Raw genomic sequence first — 23,608 nt, forward strand, 5'->3', positions numbered from 1 at the left:
CTCAACATTGCGAACAAAAATATATTTTTAATCCTTAAATAATTGAAGGGGAAATGGAGACACAAATTTTTGACCAGTAGTCAAAAATAGAAATACTATAGGAATAGAATACTGTAGAAATTATTAAGGTTAAGAATGTATATCTTCCCTTGGCACTGGATTTCTAGGAGGTTTCCAGAAGGCTGTGGCTATTTGTTACAAAAGTGAGGAAGGGGGCTAGTTACAATGGCTATTTGGCATATGACACATGAACTAGGTGATCAAAGTTAATATAAATAGTAATAAAATATATCAGTGTTATGTATGCTCAGTATGATGCCCTGAGAAAGGCACAATATCATCACAGTGGTATTTTAGCTGAATATACAAACTTTGAATCATGAGAATACATAACCCAAAGCCAAATTTGGGGAACTTTTACAAAATCACCGGCCAGTGCTCTTTGAAGGTATCAAAATCATGAAAGATGAAAGAAGACAGGGAATGCCACAGATGGCAGGAGACTACGGAGATATGGCAGTTTATTTAATATCTTAGTTGATTAACTATTGCTGCTGTTGTTTAGTCGCTCAGTCATGTCCAACTCTTTGAGACCCCATGGATGCAGCATGCCAGACTTCCCTGTCCTTCATTTCCCAAGGCTTGCTTAAACTCATGTCCATTGAGTCAGTGATGCCATTTAACCATCTTGTCCTCTGTCATTCCCCTTCTCATCCTGGCTTCAGTTTTGCCCAGCATCAGGGTGTTTTCCAATGAGTCAGTACTTCTCATCATGTGGCCAAAATATTGGAGCCTCAGCTTCAGCCATCTGTCCTTCCAATGAATATACAGGACTGGTTTTCTTTAGGATTGACTGGTTGCATCTCCTTGCAGTCCAAGGGACTCTCAGGAGTCTTCTCCAACACCACAGTTCAAAAGCATCAATTCTTTGGCACTTGGCTTTCTTTATGGTCCAACTCACATCCATACATGACTACTGGAAAAACCACAGCTTTGACTAGACAGACCTTTGTGAACAAAGTAATGTATCTGCTTTTTAATATGCTGTCTAGGTTTGTCACAGCTTTTCTTCCAAGGAGCAAACATCTTTTAATTTCATGGCTTGCAGTCACCATCTGCAGTGATTTTGCAGAGCCCAAGAAAATTACACAAAAAAGTCTGTCACTGTTTCTATTGTTTCCCCATCTACATGCCATGAAGTAATGGGACCAGATGCCATATTCTTAGTTTTTTGAATGTTGAGTTTTAAGCCAGCTTTTTCACTCTCCTCTTTTTTTTTTTAATTTTATTTTATTTTTAAACTTTACATAATTGAATTAGTTTTGCCAAATATCAAAATGAATCCACCACAGGTATACATGTGTTCCCCATCCTGAACCCTCCTCCCTCCTCCCTCCCCATACCATCCCTCTGGGTCGTCCCAGTGCACTAGCCCCAAGCATCCAGTATTGTGCATCAAACCCGGACTGGCGACTCGTTTCATATATGATATTATACATATTTCAATGCCATTCTCCCAAATCTTCCCACCCTCTCCCTCTCCCACAGAGTCCAAAAGACTGTTCTATACATCAGTGTCTCTTTTGCTGTCTCGTACACAGGGTTATTGTTACCCTCTTTCTAAATTCCATATATATGCGTTAGTATACTGTATTGGTGTTTTTCCTTCTGGCTTACTTCACTCTGTATAATAGGCTCCAGTTTCATCCACCTCATTCGAACTGATTCAAATGTATTCTTTTTAATGGCTGAGTAATACTCCATTGTGTATATGTACCACAGCTTTCTTATCCATTCATCTGCTGATGGACATCTAGGTTGCTTCCATGTCCTGCATATTATAAACAATGCTGCGATGAACATTGGGGTACACGTGTCTCTTTCCCTTCTGGTTTCCTCAGTGTGTATGCCCAGCAGTGGGATTGCTGGATCATAAGGCACTTCTATTTCCAGTTTTTTAAGGAATCTCCACACTGTTCTCCATAGTGGCTGTACTAGTTTGCATTCCCATCAACAGTGTAAGAGGGTTCCCTTTTCTCCACACCCTCTCCAGCATTTATTATTTGTAGACTTTTGGATCGCAGCCATTCTGACTGGTGTTCACTCTCCTCTTTCACTTTCATCAAAAAGCTGTTTAGTTCCTCTCCACTTTCTGTCACAAGACTGGTGTCATCTGCATGTCTGAGATTATTGATATTTCTCCCAGCAATCTTGATGCCAGCTTGTGCTTCATCCAGCCTGGCATTTCACATGATATATTCTGCATATAAATTAAATAAGTTGGGTGACAATATACAGCCTTGACATACGCCTTTCTCAATTTGGAACCAGTCCATCGTTCCATGTCTGGTTCTATCTGTTACTTCTTGACCTGCAAACAGGTTTCTCAGGAGGCAGGTAAGGTGGTCTGGTATTCCCATCTCTTGAAGAATTTTCCATAGGCTTTTGTGGTCCGCACAGTCAAGGGTTTTAGTGTAGTCAATGAAGCAGATGTTTTTCTGGAAATCTCTTTTGCTTTTTCTATGATCTAAGGGATGCTGACAATTTGATCTCTGGTTCCTCTGCCTTTTCTAAATGCAGCTTGAACATCTGGGAGTTCTCGGTTCATGTACTGTTGAAGTCTAGCTTGGAGAATGTTGAGCATTACTTTGTTAGGGTGTGATATATGTGAAATGAGTACAATTGTGGGGTAGTTTGAACATTCTTTGGCATTGCCCTTCTTTGGGATTGGAATGAAAACTGAGGTTTCCCAGTCCTGTGACCACTGCTGAGTTTTCCAAATTTGCGGGCATTTTGAGTGGAGCACTTTTACACATCATCCCTTAGGCTTCGAAATAGCTTAGCTGGAATTCCATCACCTCCACTGGCTTTGTTCATAGTGATGCTTCCTAAGGCCCACTTGGCTTCACACTCCAAGATGTCTGGCTCCAGGTAAGTGATGACACCATGGTGGTTATCTGAGTCATGAAGATCTTTTTTGTATATTTCTTCTGTGTATTCTTGCCACTTCTTAATATCTTCTGCTTCTGTTATGTCCACACCATTTCTGTCCTTTATTGTGCTCATCTTTTCAAGAAATGTTCTCTTGGTATCTCTAATTTTCTTGAAGAGATCTCTAGTCTGGTGTTTTCCTCTATTTCTTTGCATTGTTCACTGAGGAAGGCTTTATCTCTCCTTGTTACTCTTTGAAACTCTGCAGTCAGATGGGCGTATGTTTCCTTTTCTCCTTTGCCTTTGCTTCTCTTCTTTTCTCAGCTATTTGTAATGCCTCCTCAGGCAACCATTTTGCCTTTTTACATTTCTTTTTTGGGGTATGGTTTTTATCACCATCTCCTGTGCAAAGTTACAACCTCAGTCCATAGCTCTTCTGGCACTATGTCTATCAGATCTAATCCCTTGAATCTATTTGTCACTTCCACTGTATGATTTGATTAATTACTTAATTAACTAACTAAACTATCCTGGGTTAGGTCTTGGACAAAACAAAGAACATTTGGGAAAATTGACAAAATTTGAGTGAGATCTATAGATTAGTTGTATTATATTGGTGTTAATTTCCTGGTTTTGATAATTTACACTGTTATGTAAGATATTAACATTAGAGGAAGTCAGATAAAGTTTATATAGGAATTCTCTTTACTTTTTAACCAACTTTTATGTAAATCTAAAATTTCAAAATAAAAAGTTGAAAAAGTTGAGGAGGATGGATTAAACTCTATGTTCTTAAAGGAAAAACTCTCCCAATTTCCAAAGGCCACATCAATCGTTTCCATCATTAATATGGTCACCTAAGCCTTTGTATGGAGAAGGCAATGGCACCCCACTCCAGTACTCTTGTCTGAAAAATCCCAAGGACGGAGGAGCCTGGTAGGCTGCAGTCCATGAGGTCTCTAAGAGTCGGACACAACTGAGCAACTTCACTTTCACTTTTCACTTTCATGCATTGGAGAAGGAAATGCAACCCACTCCAGTGTTCTTGCCTGGAGAATCCCAGGGACCGGGGAGCCTGGTGGGCTGCCATCTGTGGGGTCACACAGAGTCAGACACGACTGAAGTGACTTAGCAGCAGCAGCACCAAGCCTTTGTAATGTGTGTGTAATGTGAGATGCCTTTGTGGAAGGGTCATTAGCTTCATTAGGATGGTGTACAGAATAGACAACATCATTTCTCCAAGATATCATATTCACTGTATACAGCAGTCATTCATTAAACAGACATACCAAATAGTATTTGGGATGCTGAAAATACAATCATGAGTGAGATAATAGATCCTTGGCCTCCTGGAATTTCCAGTCTTATTAATGAGGAAGATAAATCAGAACTTAATTTTTTTTTTTGGGTGGTGGAGCAAATCTTGGAAGTAGATTTCTCAGTATGAAAAAAGGTGTTGAGAGAATGGGACTTAGGTCAAAAAAGAAACTTGTCACAAACCTTGGAGAAGGTATTCAAATTGGTAAGGCAGTGGTGTGTTCTTGTGCTTTACATGTATAACTGCAGACCATTAGTCCATGATTGTATAGGAGAGAAGGGCAGAAGGCAGAAAAGTGGATTACAGGAAAGAAAAATCAGTAGAAAGTAATACGGCGGACAGATTGAAAGAGTGAAGGTGAGAAAAGGAATTAATGAGAACATTTGCGGTTAGTTTATAATATGATTTAGGCCACAGGCATAGCTGCAAAAACAAAAAAAGGCAAGAGAATTGGAGGAGATTGAAGGACTCTGCTGAGTTACACGTGATTTTAGAACGTGTGTATGAAGAGGACAGAGAAAGGGGGATGGGAGACAGCAAGAGAGAAAACATCAAACGGGAGAAAATATCAAATTGGGGACTGCTGAAAAAGGAAACGGCACACGGATGCTTGGGAGGAAGGATACTAGTCACCTACAAGCCCCGGGAATGCGTGGGAAGCGGGAGTGTCTGGGCGGTGCCGGGTGGCTGCGAGCTCGCCCCAGGGCCCGGGGGCTTGCGGACTGGGGCGCCCCAGCTAGGCGCGTGGTAGGGGGAAGGTTGCGGGGTGGAGGGGGAGGTGTGCACTGTGTTTGATGATGTCATTGCAAGTCAGGGAGCGGTGAAATTTAACACCGGCCGGATTTGCTGGGCTCCTCTTCTTCCAGAGGAAGCAGCCGGCGGCGGTCCACGCCGAGCGCCTGCAGTTGCCACCGGCCAGCTCGCACGGACGAGATTTCCGAAGTGGGTGTGTGTACTTGTCTGACAAATGTTCCAGCGCGGGTTGTTTCCAAGGACTTCCTCCCCCACTTCATCTCCTGCCCTCCCCCCACTCCTTTCTCCTCCCAGGCCCAAAGCGGAGGACTCCACTGGAGTCACGGAGTCGCCTTTGAACCGCAAGTGAACTCGAGGGCTGCGCTCGCAGCCGAGCTCCCGCTGCTGCCGGCGTCCCGCAGCCCGCCAGTGAGGTGTACCTCCTTGCCCGCCCTCCCAGGGGAGCGCTCCCCGCCACCCACCCCGGGCCTGTCCGCTACCCCGAGCTGGGGCCCTGGGCAGCCTAGCAGTCTACCCGCCCGGTGCTATTTCTCTGCTCGTCTTCCATTTGTCCCTCCCCTTTTTGGTTATTGTTGAGGTTTTAGAGCATCGTTTTCATGTGCTTTTTTTTTTTTTTTTTTTCCATTTTTCATGGACAGTACCTGCACACTTAGCAGTTCGGAGTTGGCTTCTGTTTTCCGTTAGCGCCCCGCTGTAAGGACAAATGCATACAAATGCATTTAGGAGCCCACAGGACAAGGCGTGGACAGGTCTCCCACACGGCAAAATCGTAAGTAGCCCACCCGCGGGGCAGGGGTTAGATCGGCAGCTCTCCCCACCCCCTGGATCCGCTGAGCCAGTTGGAGATTTGCGCCCTAGCTACTTGGCACTTTTTTTTTTTTTGAAGTTGGGAGCCGGCGAACAGCCGCAGCATCCTCCCCTTGTCTCCTCAATTTGTAAAATACCCTGCTAGAAAGGAAGCCTCCTGCCAGCGGGTCTCTCAGACAGTTTATGCTAAAGAGATCCTGCGGCTCGGGAGGAACAGCTCGCTGGCTCACTTCCCGAGGCCGGTGGTAGCGGCTCTTGCAGCCCCGGAGCTGGACTCTGACGCCCACCCGGGCTCCAGCTCCCGTTGCCCTCAGCATCCTCCTTCCGTTCTCCTCGCTCAGGGCCCTGGCTGAGGTTTTGTTTCCCCTCGGTGCTCCTTGGGCATCCAGCCTGGGAACTGCTGGGGTGCTCGCGGTCCCCCTGGGCTCTGTGTGCGGAGCCTGAACCATGCGGCAGAGTTGCCGAATGGGGGAGAGGGTGCCCACAGAACCTCGGACATCAGGGAGCTCCTGGAATCATGAGACACAGAGGCAGTTGGTCTCTAGTCATTAGGAGGCCAACAAACGTGCTGCCCATCTGGGGCCCAGGCTGCCCCCTGCTCACTGGAGTGTCACTGGGGAAGGGGCTGGACCCCGGTGCGGAGGGCGGGGGGCCCACGGGGTTGCTGCTCCCAGGGAGTGATCTCACCGGCCCTCCCTAGCACTTCATCTGCTTTTTGGGCATTGTACCGGCTCCCACTGCCTCAGTGGGAGAAGAGCGTGGATGAAGGGTAGGGGGCGCGTGGCCTTGGCTGGCTGTCCTGGCCCTTCCTGGAAGATGTCAGTGGGTTATAGAAGTTTGGTTTTGGCCTCAGGGCCAGGAGGGACGAAAGCGGCTGTGGTCGTTCTCTGCTACTAGGCTGCGAAGCGGGAGAGTAGGAAGGAGGAGGGCAGGGGGGGCAGGACCGAGGGTGCCAGCTAAGGGCAGGCGGAGGCGGAGTGCAGAGAAAGACCGCCTTGTGGCAGTGTTTGTATGAACATGTGCTTCCCAGCCGCTGGCAGCCGAGCCTGGCTAGGGCTCGCGCACTCTCTCCTTCGACCTCTGGAAGCCTGGGCGGGCAGCCGGCTTCCCCACTGACAAGGACGCACATACCCACGCGCCCGCTGCAGAATGAATCAGTGAGCGGGAAAGCTCAAACCCTCAGCCACCACGTGCGTCCATGCAGGGGTGTGCCCGGCCCCCCTGGGGCAAGGGGGAGGGCGGGATTCCTGACACTTCTTCTCCAGGGTCGGAGAAGAGGTAAGTCCCGGCGGGCTCCTGGACCCAGAGCTGCTCACGCGCAGGTCTCATCAGTTTTCCAGACAGGTTTCTCACCACTTCTCTCGGTGAAAGCACCTTGCATGGACCTGCCTTGGAAAGCAGGGTAGGGAGTGCAAGGGATCCTGAGGGCCGCTGGACTAGGGTGAGTGGAATGGTAGAATCAGACTTGGGTCTCTGAGGCTCCAGAGCCACCCTGAGAGATTGGATGAGGTCCTCCACTTCCTGTTCCGCAGCTCCAGCGTCCCCCTCCATCCATTGCCCTCCTTGCCCTCCCTGTTCCCCTCCATCCATGTGCCCTTCTTGCCCTCCCTGCCAGCTCCCACCCCCAGGGCTTTCCCTTGGCCCCTACACGAAGCCCACGTTGCTGACTAACATTCCCCTTGGCAGTTGTGACCAACCTCGCAGATTAAAGGAGATCTTCAGCTCTTAGCCCCTGTCTTGTCTGGTTTACACTTCCCTTCCAGACGCTCCCAGAAAAGGTCCTGCATACATTCTTGTGCAGTTTGGGGTTTGTAAATTGGGTCCAGATGATTGGGGGGAGGGACGCAGAGAAACCAAACAGAATGAATTACACCAAGGAACTTCTGAGGAAAAGTTAGACTATGAGTAATTGGGGAAAAGAATCTTCCTGGAGAGGCATCAGATGGGTAGAGGATCCTGTGTGAAGGTCCTCCTCTCTCCTGTTCTCCAAGCAGCCTCCAGCAAGGGGCCTTGCAGACTCCTGTGATATCAAGTTTGTTCCATGATAGTTCCCAGTGAGGGTGAACTGCAGAAAATTGAGGGTAATTCAAGATTACATCAGATTGCAACCTCTCACAGCTTCAGCCACACACATGTAGAGTGGGGAAACGTAGTTACCAATTGAGCTGAGAAAATTGTTTCTTGAAAAAAATCCAGTTTCCGTAAAGAATTCAGAGTTCTTCCGTTTGAAATAAATGCTACCAACCTCATAGGAATAGGGACTTAGGGACAAGCAGCTGATTAGCTGATGATAATGTCAGGCCACTAAATTAAACCTTAGAGTGCCTAATGTAACCCCTGAGGTTTTAATTTTCCGCCATCCTTTTGTGGTGATGTTTTGTAAGAGCAGGGGTGGTTTTTAAAAAAATCACAATTCTGATTAGTCACCCAGAAATATTTACAGTTTTAAAACTAGATCCTTACAGACATTTTATTTCAGAGAGCTGCTTTTATTTTGATTCACATTCACATTCTTAATGTGAATTTGTAGAATTAACGAAAAAAAATTAAAACTAAGAATGATAGGTACATTGATTTCTGTAAACAAAAGTGTAAACAAAGTTTGGGATATAAAGGTCTATTTCCTAGCTTGCATGAAATTCTATTTTTAAAGTTGCCTCATTATCTTTGTGTTCAAATAAATGTTTAAAACAAATGGATGTCTTACGAAGAGGAATTGTAATTTATAGAAAGTAATTTTGAGTGTTATTTATACATTGTGCTTGATAAACTGAAGCTACAGGAGAATGATAAATCGTATTATAGGAACTAGAATAGCCGTACTAGTTTTCTTGCCATGCTTTGCAATTCTGACTTATTTTAGAATTTGTAATTCTGAGTGAGAAGTGAAGATGATTTCATTTTCATTCTCATAAAAGGCTAACGTTCCGTCATTCATTCACTTATCATTCATTTACTGATTTATTCAGCAAATGTTCACTGAGTTCACTATGTGTCTAGCATGATTCTAGGCATAAGGGATACAATGATTGAATAAGACTGAAGCACAATTTCTGCCTTCTATTGTGCCCAGTTAATGTAGTAAATGAAAAATGAAACAAGCAAGTATAAACAATGAAACCAGCAAAAATATGACATAAGGATATATACAGAAGGACATCTAACTGTCTTGTTAGTTGGGGAAGATAGGGAGGCATAGTACTGGAAGGAAAGGCTAACCAGAGGAAATGAAATCTAGACTGAGACATAAGTGGAAAAGGCATGGAACTTTACAGACAGAACAGTAAAAGGCTCAGAGGTGAGACAGCATGGTGCATTTGAGGGCCCAGAAGAAATGAAGTTGGTTGGAACACACATTCTAGGGGCAGAGTGGTTGGAGCAGGATCTGGAGAGAGAAACAAAGACTAGATCATGAAAACTCTTTACTTCCTTAGCTAAATAAATGTAGGTTAGATGACATGACTTGTTGATCTTGTGTTCACTGTGCAGGTGGAAAATGTCAGAGGAGTTATATATCGGTTAAAAGTCCAGACAGCTTGATAATCTCATTGACTGAAGATTTGATGCATTCATTCATTTAAAAATCTTTTACTTAACAGTAGTGTCAGTTCAATTCAGTCACTCAGTCCCGTCCAACTCTTTGCAACCCCATGGACTGCAGCATGCCAGGTTTCCCTGTCAATCACCAACTCCCAAAGCTTGCTGAAACTCGTGTCCATCAAGTCAGTGATGCCATTCAACCATCTCATCCTCTGTCATCCCCTTCACCACCTGCCTTCAGTTTTGCCCAGCACTGGGGTCTTTACCAGTAAGTCAGTACTTTGCATCAGGTGGCCAAAGTATTGGAGCTTCAGCTTCAGCATCAGTCTTTCAAATGAATATTCAGGACTGATTTCCCTTAGGATGGACTGATTTGATCTCCTTGCAGTCCAAGGGACTCTCAAGAGTCTTCTCCAACACCACAGTTCAAAAGCATCAGTTCTTCGGTGCTTAGCTTTCTTTAAGGTCCAACTGTCACATCTGTTCATGACTACTGGAAAAATCATAGCTCTGACTACATGGACATTTGTTGGCAAAGTAATGTCTCTGCTTTTTAATATGCTGTATATGTTTGTCATAGCTTTTCTTCCAAGGAGCAAGCATCTTTTAATTTCATGGCTGCAGTCACCATCTGCAGTGATTTTGGAGCCCAAGAAAAAATGTCTGTCATGGTTTCCATTGTTTCCCCATCTGTTTGCATGAAGTGATGGGATTGGATGCTATGATCTTAGTTTTTTGGATGTTGAGTTTTAAGCCAGCTTTTTCAATCTTCTCTTTCACTTTCATCAAGAGGCTCTTTAGCTCCTCTTTGCTTTCTGCCATAAGGGTGGTATCATATGCATTGTTGAGGTTATTATTTCTCCTGGCAATCTTGTTTCCAGTTTGCGCTTCTTGGAGCCCAGCATTTCACATGATGTACTCTGTGGCTCAGCTGGTAAAGAATTTGCCTGCAATGAGGGAGACCTGGATTTGATCCCTGTGTTGGGAAGATCCCCTGGAGAAGCAAAAGGCTACCCACTCCAGTATTCTGGCCTGGAGAATTCCATGGACTGTATAGTCTGCAAAGAGTCAGACATGACTGAGTGACTTTCACTTTTCACTCTGCATATAAGTTAAATAAGCAGGGTGACAGTATACAGCCTTGATGTACTCCTTTCCCAATTTGGAACCAGTCCGTTGTTCCATGTCCAGTTCTAACTGTTGCTTCTTGACCTGCATGCAGATGTCTCAGGTGGCAGGTCAGATGGTCTGGTATTCCCATCTCTTGAAGAATTTTCCAAAGTTTGTTGTCATCCACAGAGTCAAAGGCTTGCATAGTCAATAAAGGAGAAGTAGATGTTTTTCTGGAATTCTCTTGCTTTTTCAATGATCCAGTGGATGCTGGCAATTTGATCTCCAATTTAATTTCTGGTTCCTCTTCCTTTTCTAAATCCAGCTTAAACATCTGGAAGTTCTCGGTTCATGTACTGTTGAAGCCTAACTTGGAGAATTTTGAGCATTACTTTGCTAGTGTGTGTGATGAGTGCAATTGTGCAACAGTAGAATGTGCCAGAAACTTTTACAGGGAGTAATCAGTTTAACAATCTCTGTGGTATTTCAAGGAGAGACTATATATATGTTTATTTCTTCCCTGCTACTGACTGGACTCCAGGTATTTTGATCACTTGAAGTCCTTAAGCATTTATCTCCTTTCTATTTCAGAAGTTGCCAGTATGTTTGGAATTTAACCAAAAGTTCTAGTATGTTTCACACTAGGTTAGGTATACAAGTACTTATTGAGTTGAATTCATTTTGTGTAAGTTACTGACAATATTTTATTCCCTGAATCATCCAACTTTATCACCACTGCTGGGATAAGAACTGTTTTTCCGTTACTTTGGGAACAAAGGGTAGAAATTTTACTATTTCTGGATCTTAGCAGCTAGTAAAGAGCAAAATCTGTAAAGCTGTCATGACTTAGAGAATTTTTTGGCTTGTAAATGTACTGTGATGGAAATTGTTGAAATTCTTGATGTATATTACAAGTGTGTGTTTTTCAGATTAGTTTACTTTTTCCAACTGGTTTAAATGAAAATCTCCAATTCACTTTTTACAAAAGTTCCTTATCACAAATTGAACCTGTGTAGGAATGAGCATCAGTAGCTTGAAGACATATATCATAAAACCTGGGGGTCTCGTGAGTATCCTAAACAAAAGGATGCCTGAAATTCCCCTAAAGTAACTTAGACCCTTCAGATAAAGAGAAAGTTGAATAGCTCTAAGAATTATTTAGGGAAGATGCCTGGGGGTGGATATTAATTCCTTAAATATTCTGAGTTTGGTCTTTGGATATCTATTTCCTGCTTGATCTCCTCTAGGACTTCACCCTTCACGTGTCTGGTTATGTTTTGACTGTGACTTATGTCAAACTGAAAATGTGGCTAGCAGACCAGACACACAGAGTATTTCACATTTTGTTAGATATCCTCCAATATTAATATTATGGATTATATTTTCTGAACATTTATTGAATGTCTCCTACTATATTGTTAATTTTTTTCAGATTAGTCTGATTTTATTAAATGTATATGTACTTCTGTTACTTTACATTAATGACACTTGGTCCAGACGTACAAAAAAGTGAATAAAAACAGGCATGATTTGAATATTTGAAAAATATTCATGTTTAATATATTAACTAGACTTTCTGTTCTTGTTGAGTTGCTCAGTCATCTCTGACTCTTTTGCAACCCCATGGACTAGCCCACCAACTCTTTTGCAACCCCATAGACTAGCCCACCAGACTCTGTCCATGGGATAGTCCACGCAAGATTACTGAAGTGGGTTGTTATTTCCTCCTCCAGGAGTTATTTGCTTAACCCTAACAAAAAAAAAAAAAAGGGAGATTTTGTTGCTGCTGCTGCTAAGTCGCTTCAGTTGTGTCCGACTCTGTGCGACCCCATAGATGGCAGCCCACCAGGCTCCCCTGTCCCTGGGATTCTCCAGGCAAGAACACTGGAGTGGGTTGCCATTTCCTTCTCCAATGCATGAAAGTGAAAAGTGAAAGTGAAGTCGCTCAGTCCTGTCCGACCCTTAGCAACTCCATGGACTGCAGCCTACCAGGCTCCTCCGCCCATGGGATTCTCCAGGCAAGAGTACTGGAGTGGGGTGCCATTGCCTTCTCCGGGGAGACTTTGTTAGGGTTAACTAAATATATGAACAAATTAGCAAACTTAGTAGACTATTTTAGGTTACTTAATTAAAAAAAGAATTGGCCAGAATGGTAAGAGGACCTTTTTCCAGTTGTGGTTAAACAACATGCCCTTTGTATATGATGATTTATAGAACATTTTGCTAAGAGCGTAACTTGATCTTTGTCTTCTATGCCAGAATATTAATAGGAGTCTACCATACACACAAATTTTAGGCTTTTATATTTGTAATTTAAAATATAAAATTTATATTGTTATCACATAATAGATGAGTCAGCTAAGACTCAAAACCTTGAAATAACCTACCCAGGCTCACACAATGAGTTTGAAATAGATCTAGGACTAATCTTTTGACTCCTAGTCTATTGTTATTTTCTTATTAACCATGTTATTTTCTCTGCAACAACTTAATACAGTTTTAGTTTTAACTTACTTAAGGACTCCAGCATGTCTAGTACAATAAGCACAGCACAACAGCAGAAGCACGAAACACTGCTACCCTTGAGAACACTTATCATTTGCTAATGTGGAAGTGTGATATTTTTTCTTTATTAAGTAAATGTATTATAAGTGTAAAATCATTGGTGGACAGTGCAAAAGCAAAGAAATAAACAAGTGCAACTTAACTAGACGTTTCCCAGAAAGCTTGAATTCATGCATTTCCCAGAAAGCTTGGATTCGTTAAACATCATTTTACTCATTGATAGAGTTGGGCTCTTTATCAAGCTGATTATATCAATTAGGTTTGATCTCTTCTCTGTCTTCCCACTTCAAAGATGAGAAGAACAGTTAAAATGAAAAAGAAGAAGCCTTCCATTTACCCTACCACAAAAGATTTTTTTAAATTCTTCTTTCTCTCTTTGGACATCCAACTAAAAGTGCCCCTATTTTACTTAACTTTTCCTAAGTGTTAAAAGAATTAGGTTCATAGGGAAGAACTAAATTCCTCAGTCATTGAGAGATCTTGCTGTTTATTCTGTTCCTGTTTTAACGTATCAATTGTGTCAATTTTATGTAAGAAAATGACAAAAGGTGAAGACCTGTTACTTGCTCAGATATGTATTACTAATTAATCATAAAAGATACAGCACATATGGGCTATAATAAAGTTATAATTAAAGCATCAAGAGTACAAAGGGGAGGAAAAGGTGCAGTCCTCTCTAGGGATGATGGGAAAAATTCATGGAGCAGGTGTTCACATTAGGCTTTGATGATACTTAAGATTCTGATAGATGGAGACTGAGATCTTTTCAGGCACTTAACAAAGTTTGTCCATAGAATAGAGAAAAACATGGTGTGGCTGGAGCTTTGGGATGTCAGATGTAATTGGTCCCTATTTATTGCTTTTAAAAAAAGAAAAAGAAAAAGGAGGTTGGAGCTGAATGATAAGGACTTTGAACACCTGGTGAGGAACTTAAATTTTTCCTGTTCTTCCTTAGTTGTATGGTTAGGCCATTCAAGATGGCGATCCTCTTGCTCCCTGTATGTCTTCTGCTCCACCAGCTCCTGCTTCACTCACATGATTATCGAGTCTTCCTAATTGTAGGACTTAATTAGTAACTGCCTACCTGTTTGTCCCTGCCCCTGGTTTCCCTGGTAACTGATGAGCCAACATGACGGCAGTTCTGCCCTATAAATGGTAGCCTTCTCTTCCTCTGGAAGGTTATGGCCGTGTCCTGCTTGGAGTCTGCTGGGCACGGTGGAGGTATTGCTCCAGGACTTTTTTTTTTTTTTTCCTTCAGGTTCTTAAGACCCCTTTTCAATAAGCCGTTGATGTCTCTTTCTCTGTTTCTGGGCTCTCAGTTTAGTGGCTGGGCACCTATAAGGCTTGCAGGCCTCTGGGATGCTGCCCAGCAGTTGGCTGTAAGTTTGGGGCAGAATTAGAAAAAGATAAAGAAAATCTGTTCTATATCATTGATCTCTACCTCTCTGTTAGTCATCAAGTTAGTAAGTAGGTACACTTATATAAGGTGTGGCTCAACTGACTTGTCATAATCTCCTAAAATCACCTGGCTAAGGGATGATATTTGATGTGTTCAGGTTTTCCTGCCTCACACCAGGAATAGACTTGTTAACATGTCTAGAAAGAACTCGTGTCTTCCATTTTTCTCCCCTGAGGTCACTGGGGAAGTCCACGAGTTGACTGAATTGCCTGGTGAATAGTGCTAGTTGTACTTTAGCTGTATTGGAATGGAAAAGTGCCTTTTCAGTTGTTTCTAAACTCTCAGTGAACTGGATTACTTTGGGCAGGTGAGAAGTGCTTCCTTTCATGTTCCATTTTCGATTAAAACAGCATAATTCTGATATACTCTCCTTCAGTGATTGGAATCCTGAGCTATTTTCTAGTCTTACCGATGCACATGCTGCCAGTTGAAAATACAAATTTGAAAGGAAAAGTGCCTTCTTTTACTCAAATTCTAGATGACATTAGGATTCATCCTGGAGGACCCAAGGAAATCATTTTCATTTCACACTGCTGTCCCCAACTTTCCTCACTAGAATCACCTGGGAAGTGTTTAAAAATCCCTGTAAAACAAATTAAAGTCAGAATCTCTGAGGGTGGGGTTGGGAAGGGCAGAACCCAAGTATTAGTAGTTTTTAGAAGTCACCAGGTGAGTCCACTAATCAGCTATGGTAAGAAGCTGAAAAACAAGTAGGCCTCACACCATCTCTTGAGCATCACCTGTTCCAGAACTGTGGTCCTCAGGGTATGATGCCCCAGATCTGCAGCATCAGCATTGCCTGGGAACTTGTTATAACTGCAAATTCTTGAGCTCCACCCCGACCTACTGAGTCAGAAACTCTCAGGGTGGAGCCCAGAATCTTTAACAAGCTCTCTAGGTGATTCTGTTACATGCTCCTGTTTGAAAACCATGATCTAGAGTAGCAGAAAAGAATTTTTTTTTTAAGGTCAAATCATGTGTCATATTATAAAATTAGGTATGTGATTTAAGCAAAGTATTAATATTAGATTATTTTAAGTACAATGTAACTATTAACAGTAAATATTCTAAATTGTTTTTTCTCAGAGTTTGGTACATACACAATCAGTATTAGATCACTTGGTTAAAAATGTGTACATGCTGAGGATCCACTTCAAATTTATGAAGTCTCTGGGAAGGCCCAGAATCTGGATTTTTCGCAAAAAACCAAAAATGTTGGCATACTAACATTTGAGAAACATCTCATGGATGACACCATATATGGGAAACTATTATAGGCTTCATTAAAATAGATGGTTCAACTATTTGCACATATCAGTTGAAATTTCTATGATTTAAAATTGATTTGTATAGTTAATAAGTATTTTATCAAAGTCTTATTAAAAACTGTTCTGTTCAAATAGTATAATTTTATAGTATACATTTTATATACTGAAGTGAAGTGAAGTCACTCAGTTGTGTCCAACTTATAAATAAATAGTATAATTTTATATTGGCTCACTTTTTCACATTAACATGTTCCTTATTCTTGTTGACAAAGGTAAAAACATAGCTTTGGTGATAAATAGAAAATGTACTGATTACTGCTAGCACAGCAGGAACCTAAAAATGATTTTCAAAGGGCTTTGTCATCACTCTTTGCAGACCTGTATTTTCAGAAATATCATTTGGGGAGTCTCTGAGTTAGACTGAACAGAATCAGAGTCTATATTAGCAAGAAAAACTAGATCATAAAATATTTTCAGCATGCTCATTACTTTCTGAAATTATCTCTGATTTTCAGCTGGGAGGTAGATAAAGCCAATTATGAAGACTAATCAACAAAATCTATGAAAAGTTTGATTAAGCTAAAAAATTGTAAAGTGTTTTCTATGTCACTAATCAACGTGAATGAACATTTTGATTTGTAGTTGGTTTGAGTATGGTGTTTACAATTACACTAATCACAGTGGTCATTGTTGATATCTGCAGGTTGTTATATTTTTAGAATCAGTCATGAATCTAGTACAAGTGATTTGAATATAATCTTCAAATAGATCTTATGTAAAAACGTTTAAACAAATAACTGATCCCATAAATTTATAATAACTGTAGTTAAGTGACTAAGTTGTATTTTGTGCCAATCTGCCAATAATTTTACTTTGTGTAAAATTGCATGTGTGGTGATTTGACATAATATATACCACTTATAATAATTTCACTTGTATTAGTTCACATTTACTGAGTTTTTCCTCTGTGCCAGGGACTGTTTTGGGTACTTGAAGCTTTTTAGTTAATCTTCAAAAAGCCTTATGAGATGCATTTAATGAATGGAAACACTAGGGCACAGAGTGATTATTAAATAGGGTGCCCAAGACACATAGTGACGGAACCAAAACTTGAATTCGGGGCTCTTGCTTTTAATCAGCATTAGGATTAAAATACTGTGTGAATTAAAAATAGCTTCATTCTTAATCCTTCACTAGAGTTTATTTTGGGTTTTATAACTTACAGATCATAAATGTCCAACTAAGTTTTTCCCAATTTTTTCTTTATTTTTAGGAAACTGCTTCTTCATTTTATTGTACTATGTGTGTCAGGGGGTACTGTTCATGCACAAGATCAAGGTAAGAATGTTACCTTGTTACTTATTCTTATGTGAAAAATTGGATTCCCGAAAGCAAAAGTATATCACTTTAAAGTCATTATAACCTTAAATTCAGTGTTAAGGAATAAAAAATTCTACAGAGTACAATGAGAATGTAAGGGTGAAAAAACCAATTTGGGGGGAAATATGACCTTTAAGAAATTACTCATATCTTCTGTCTGTGAAATTACTTACATTTTTAAGAAAACTCTGTAAAAGGGAAGTTTTGTATAGTAGAAAGACTTTGTTTGTGACTTCATTTTAAGTGGGAGTTATTGGGGGTGGCTAACTGTAACTGAATTACCTTTGCACTTCTTGAAACAACGCAAGCATACGCTAAATGTTCCATCTAGATTTACATCATTAAGAAACAAAATTTTGCATACTAGTGGGCTTGGGATTTCATTTAATTCAAATGGAGAGGTTTGGAAAATAGTTCAAGGTTTTGTTTTTGTTTGGTAGCTAGTTGCTCTGGTAGTATGGTGATAGAGTTTCTGATATCATGTATACCCTAATTTATTCATTTATTAAACAGCATTTAAATAATATTTTCTGTTTACCACATAATATCCTGATTGCCAGTGATTGAAATGTGAAGAAAATAATGCCTTTGGCTCCAAAAAGTGAAAAAAAAATACAAGTGCCTTTGTCAAAGGGTAAAAAAAAGTGCTCACTTGATAGAACCAACTTTTCAATGAGCAAGGAGTTACTTGTCAATTTGGTCAATTTATTGAATAATATTAGAAAGTAAAATAGCTGTAGGTAGAAAGAGAGCACAGAGGGGTGGTACTCCGTTTGACCAAACTGATAGGTGGACAAAGGTAAGTATTCTGTCAAGTAACACAAATATGAATTAAAATGTATCACAGAAGGCATTTTCTAATTGTCTTTTATGGGAAGATCATTAAATCAGGTCGCATGTAACTTCATGAAGTGCTGTTCTTGACCAAGTCATTTGTTACTTTAGTTTGCTAAACTAAGAGGGAAAGTTTGAAGGCAGGAGGAGAAGGGGACAACTGAGGATGAGATGGTTGGATGGCATAACCAACTCGATGGACATGAGTTTGAACAAGCTCTGGGAGTTGGTGATGGACAGGGAAGCCTGGCGTGCTGCAGTCCATGGGGTCGCAAAGATTCGGACACAACTGAGCAACTGAACTGAACTGCAGAGAGAAACTATCTTTCAATTTCTTGTTTTTATTCTATTAGTTTCTGAGAACTTGTTAAGTACCGGTCACTGTGCTAGCAGGATATGTTTTCTTCATCACCACTTCATTGAGGGGTTTTTATAATTATGCCCATGAATTGCTGAGTCCAAGGTTAAGAAGAATAAATAACTACCCTAAGGGTTGCAGGCTAATAATAAATGGGAGAACCAAGATTTGAACTCAGGTACTTAGACTGCAGAGTCTACAGATTGTTTAAAATTAAGCCTCTTGGACAACAGAGAAGATAAGAAAAGGAGAATTGTCATTATTAATATCTATTTCATGTGTTGTCCTTTGCTGGAATTTTATATATGCTATTCTAATCCTCATAATGAACCAGTAGGGTGATTATTATAGATGAAGAAACTGAGGCTCAAGGAAGGTGCTGGCCCAGGCTTATATAGCTAAGACTTGAATTTGGGTCTGTCACATCTGCACCATTCCTGCCCCCTGCTCCAAATAAAAACCAAAACCAAACAAAAAAACGAAAACAAAAACACCTCTTTCCATTATAAATCCTGTTGCTTTACAATTGCCCTCTGTTAATGTTATGAGTTTAATAATGTATAAAATGTGTCATTATCAAAATATTGAAAACCTAAACAAAGAAGGAAAACTGAATATTTATGAATAAATTTTTAAAGATTCAGAACCAGTGAAGGGAGTATATGAAAGAAATATCTTTCTTTTAACCTTAAGGTTTCATTTATAGAATGCAAAATGTGCTGTTTTATTTCAGGGTGAACACCTTTTAAGATTTCACATATCCATAGCATTTTATTTTGAGTTCTCGACAAAAAGAAAAATATTTTAAAAACTTCTTTGATTTTATAAAATTGAATACTTTTGAGCACAAAAATGAAATGAAAATTGTGGTATGTTATCAGAAACTTAGAAGTACTGTTTTCCTAAAATTGTTGTTGTTGAAATAGCATGATACAATGTCTAATCAGGAGGCTAGACAAATATTTTCAGAGAAATTGTGATTTGATAATGATTACAAATATAATTTGTAACCTTAATACTGCTGAATATGTCTCCTTTAGAGAGATGATCCCAAATTAGAGTTTTCAGAAACAAATATCTTTATTGGTGCTTACAATAGTTTCCAAAGCTTAAAGTATCAAAGTATTAGTACAAGTATACAGTTTAAAAATCAAGTTGAGTTGTAAAACATGTAACAGAAAATAATATTCCCTGACCTTATCTAATCCTACAGTCCTTTACCCAAACTCTCTTAGCACTTCTTTGGCTTTACTATCCATAGTTCTTAATAATATGCTTGTATATTATATTGGGAGAAGGCAATGGCACCCCACTCCAGTACTCTTGCCTGGAAAATCTCACGGATGGAGGAGCCTGGTGGGCTGCAGTCCATGGGGTTGCTAAGAGTCGGACACGACTGAGCAACTTCACTTTCACTTTTCACTTTCATGCATTGGAGAAGGAAATGGGAACCCACTCCAGTGTTCTTGCCTGGAGAATCCCAGGGACGGGAGCCTGGTGGGCTGCCACCTATGGGGTCGTGCAGAGTCGGACATGACTGAAGTGACTTAGCAGCATATTATATTGACTTCCTTTTTTGATGATGAGTTTATAACATTTTTATACTATCCCATACTGCCCCCCCCCTTCATTGAGTTAGACAAGGCTGTGGCCCATGTGATCAGATTGGTTAGTTTTCTGTGATTGTGGTTTTCATTCTGTCTCCCCTCTGATAGAGAGGGATAAGAGGCTTATGGAAGTTCCTGTTGGGAGAGACTGACTGAGGGGGAAACTGGGTCTTGTTCTGATGTGTGGGGCCCTGCTCAGTAACCCTTTAATCCAATTTTCTATTGATGGGCAGGGCTGTGTTCCCTCCCTGTTATTTGACCTGAGGCCATACTATGTTGAGGTAAGGAAGATAATGGCAACCTCCTTCAAAAGATCCCATGTAGGCACTGCTGCACTCAGTGCCCCAACCCTGCAGTAGGCCACCACTGACCCACGCCTGTACTGGAGCCTCCTGGACACTCACAGGCAAGTCTGAGTCAGTCTCTTCTGGGGTCATTGCTCCTTTCTCCTGGGTCCTGGTGCACACAAGGTTTTGTTTGTACCCTCCAAGAGTCTGTTTCCCCAGTCCTGTGTAAGTTCTGGTGGCTCCATAGTGGGGTTAATGGCGACCTTCTTCCAAGAGGGCTTATGCCATACCCAGGTCTACTGCACCCAGAGCCCCTGCCCCTGCAGCAGTCCACCGTGCCTCTAGAGGAGACACTCAAACATAGTTCTGTCTCAGTCTCTGTGGGGTCTCTGGGTCTTGGTGTGCACAGTTTGTTTGAGCCCTCAGAGTGTCTCTGGCGAGTATGGGGTTTGATTCTAAATGCAATTTCACCCCTCCTACCATCTTGCTCTGACTCCTTTGCCCTTGGATGTGGGTTATCTCCTCAGAGCTGTTCCAGTGCCATGCAGATGCCGCTCCAGCACCTACTGTCTTGCTGGGACTTCTCTGACCTTGGACATGGGGTATCTCCTCAAAGTCATTCCAGGGCCACGTTCCGCTATATAGCTACTAGCAGGCTGCTAATTAGAAAAAGGGAATGTCTCAAAACTCAGAGACTGGTACCAGGCCCCTCACCCACAACATGCATTTTGAGAACATTGGCACAAGGTAAGTTGTCCCGGGAGTACGTCAAGGCTGTATATTGTCACCCTGCTTATTTAACTTTTATGCAGAGTACATTATGAGAAACGCAGGACTGGATGAAGCACAGGGTGGAATCAACATTGCTGGGAGAAATATCAATAACCTCAGATATGCAGATGATACCAAACTTATGGCAGAAAGCAAAGAAGAACTAAAGAGCCTCTTGATGCAAGTGAAAAAGGAGAGTGGAAAAGTTGGCTTAAAGCTCAACATTCAGAAAACAAAGATCATGGCATCCGGTCCCATCACTTCATGGCAAATAGATGGGGAAACAGTGGCTGACTTTACTTTGGGGGGCTCCAAAATCACTGCAGATGGTGACTGAAGCCATGAAATTAAAAGATGCTTGCTCCTTGGAAGAAAAGTTATGACCAACCTAGACAGCATATTAAAAAGTAGAGACATTACTTTGCCAACAAAGCTCTGTCTAGTCAAAGCTATAGTTTTTCCAATAGTCATGTATGGATGTGAGAGTTGGAGTATAAAGAAAGCTGAGCACTGAAGAATTGATGCTTTTGAACTGTGGTGTTGGAGAAGACTCTTGAGAGTCCCTTGGACTGCAAGGAGATCAAACCAGTCCATCATAAAGGAAATCAGTCCTGAATATTCATTGGAAGGACTGATGCTGACTCTGAAACTCCCAATACTTTGGCCACCTGAAGAGGTGACTCATTTGAAAAGACCCTGATGCTGGAAGAGATTGAAGGCAGGAAGAGAAGGGGATGACAGAGGATGAGATGGTTGGATGGCATCACTGACTCAATGGCATGAGTTTGAGTAAACTCTGGGAGTTAGTGATGGACAGGGAAACCTGGCATGCTGCAGTCCATGGGGTTGCAAAGAGTCGGACATGACTGAGAGACTGAACCGAACTGATGCCCCCTCTTCTTCTATCCTCTCGATTTTCTCCTTTCCTCTTTTTTTTTGTTTGCTCTGTGTTCTATGGCACTATCACTAATTCTCAGATATCCCAAAAGAATTTTAAAACTTCTTTGAATTTTTTTTTTAATGCACCAAATACTCTAATAATTTGATTTTTTTCCCCACCCTTGAAGTTATTTCTTCTGGAAACTAAGATTCTGTTGGAATGGATTGAGAGCTGTCTAATTGTAGAATTGATGTCTCTCATCTGTGTTAGATCCAGTGTTTTGGAACTCATTTTCCTTTTTCACTGTCCATTACCTAATTTGAGTGGAGCATATCATCTGGTAGCATCCTGAGAATGTGTACTTAGATGGTATACTCCTTGTAACATTGCATTTCTGATTTTTTTTTTCTTTTTGTATTTCACTCATTTTCTTGAGGGGAGTTTGGGTGGGTATAGAATTTTAGGCCGTAAATAGTTGTCGGTCAGAATTTTAAACTATTTTTTGCATCTATTGTCTTCTGGCTTGCAGTTAAGAAATCTGATGTTTTACTAACTCTTGATTCTTTATATGTTACCTTTTAATTTTCCACTTTAAACCTTAGGATCATGTTTATCCCCAATATTTTGCAATTTTGCAATAATGTGTTTTGGTACAGGTCTTTTTTCAATATATTCTGATGGGTAGTCATTAGGCCTTTTCAATGTAATAGAAACATCTTTCATTTTCTGGGAATTTTCCTATCTTAGTTTTGTCTGTCTGACATATTTATTTCTTCTTTCTGCAAGTTCTGTTGGTCAGATATTGATCTCCTGGATTGAGTGCCTTATTTTTATTTATTTAGCTCTGATTTTCCATTTTTGTTTTCTTTCCATTTTATATCAGATTTTCATTAGTCACTATTCTCAAATATTAAAATTTTTTTTTACTAATGCTGTATTTAAATTTTTAAGAGATTTCTCACTCTGATTGTGCCTTAAATTTTGTTCTTATTTCTTTGATGCAATATCTACTCAGCTCTCCAAAGATAAAAATAATTTTTTTGAAGTTTTGTTCTGCTCCCTGTATTATCTTTGTTTCCCACAAGTTTTGGTTTTCTTTAATCTGTCTTTTATGTTGGAAAAGTTCTTAAGTCTCTAGTACTTGTGTTTTAATTTAAAAGCAAGGCAATAAAAATATGCTTGGAAACTCATTTTCATGGGTGGGCTTTTTAACTGGCGTATTTTATCTAGAGCATGAAAAATTAGGAGCTTTGCTGGCCATCTTGTTGTTGGACTGCAAATGTCTAAGGCTATCTATCCAGTTTGTTCACAGAAGAATCCTCCAATTTCTTACTTGTAGAATATAATCCTGGTTGCCACTGTTATTGGAGATAAAAGATATAAAGAGGTTCTTATGAGGGGAAAAAGGTGTGGTCTCACCATTTAGTATGTAGATTTTTACTGAATTCACTTGTTCCCATTATGGCACTTCTCTTCCATCTTCCGCTAGGATTTATTCAGTGTTTCTCTAGTACATAAGTAAGCTTTAATCTTCAATTTTACTCTCAAAGCTTCTTATACAGACTCTCAAGCCCTCCCTCTCCCACATATGATGCCTTATGCTTCTCTCCTGAATTCAGTGATTTGGTGCATTTGGTTCTTGAGCTTTGTCAGGACTTTGCCTTGTGAACTGGCCTGCCTATTATTATTTCTTGCTTCTGCAAGCCCTTAGTGTTCAGTTTTCTCAGCTCTGCTAATTCC

General features: G+C 40.9%; 1 protein-coding gene across 5 annotated transcripts in view; it reads left to right on the forward strand.

The window, feature by feature from the left end:
- The first annotated feature begins 5,069 nt into the window (after window positions 1-5,069).
- The window catches only part of COL24A1 (collagen type XXIV alpha 1 chain), a 400,744-nt gene continuing 382,205 nt past the window's right edge, over window positions 5,070-23,608 (forward strand). For 2 of the 5 annotated variants that reach the window (XM_070367752.1, XM_005888435.2), the window contains exons 1-3: window positions 5,070-5,195; window positions 5,641-5,771; window positions 17,025-17,089. In XM_070367752.1, coding sequence (XP_070223853.1) covers window positions 5,716-5,771; window positions 17,025-17,089 — 121 coding nt within the window. In that variant the 5' untranslated portion in view covers window positions 5,070-5,195; window positions 5,641-5,715. Of the gene's footprint in view, window positions 5,196-5,238; window positions 5,416-5,640; window positions 5,772-17,024; window positions 17,090-23,608 lie in introns of those variants that run through there. The other 3 variants (XM_070367754.1, XM_070367753.1, XM_070367756.1) reach the window with 3 other exon arrangements.

This window comes from Bos mutus, chromosome 3, assembly GCF_027580195.1.
Source record: "Bos mutus isolate GX-2022 chromosome 3, NWIPB_WYAK_1.1, whole genome shotgun sequence".
Classification (NCBI taxonomy): Eukaryota; Metazoa; Chordata; class Mammalia; order Artiodactyla; family Bovidae; genus Bos; species Bos mutus.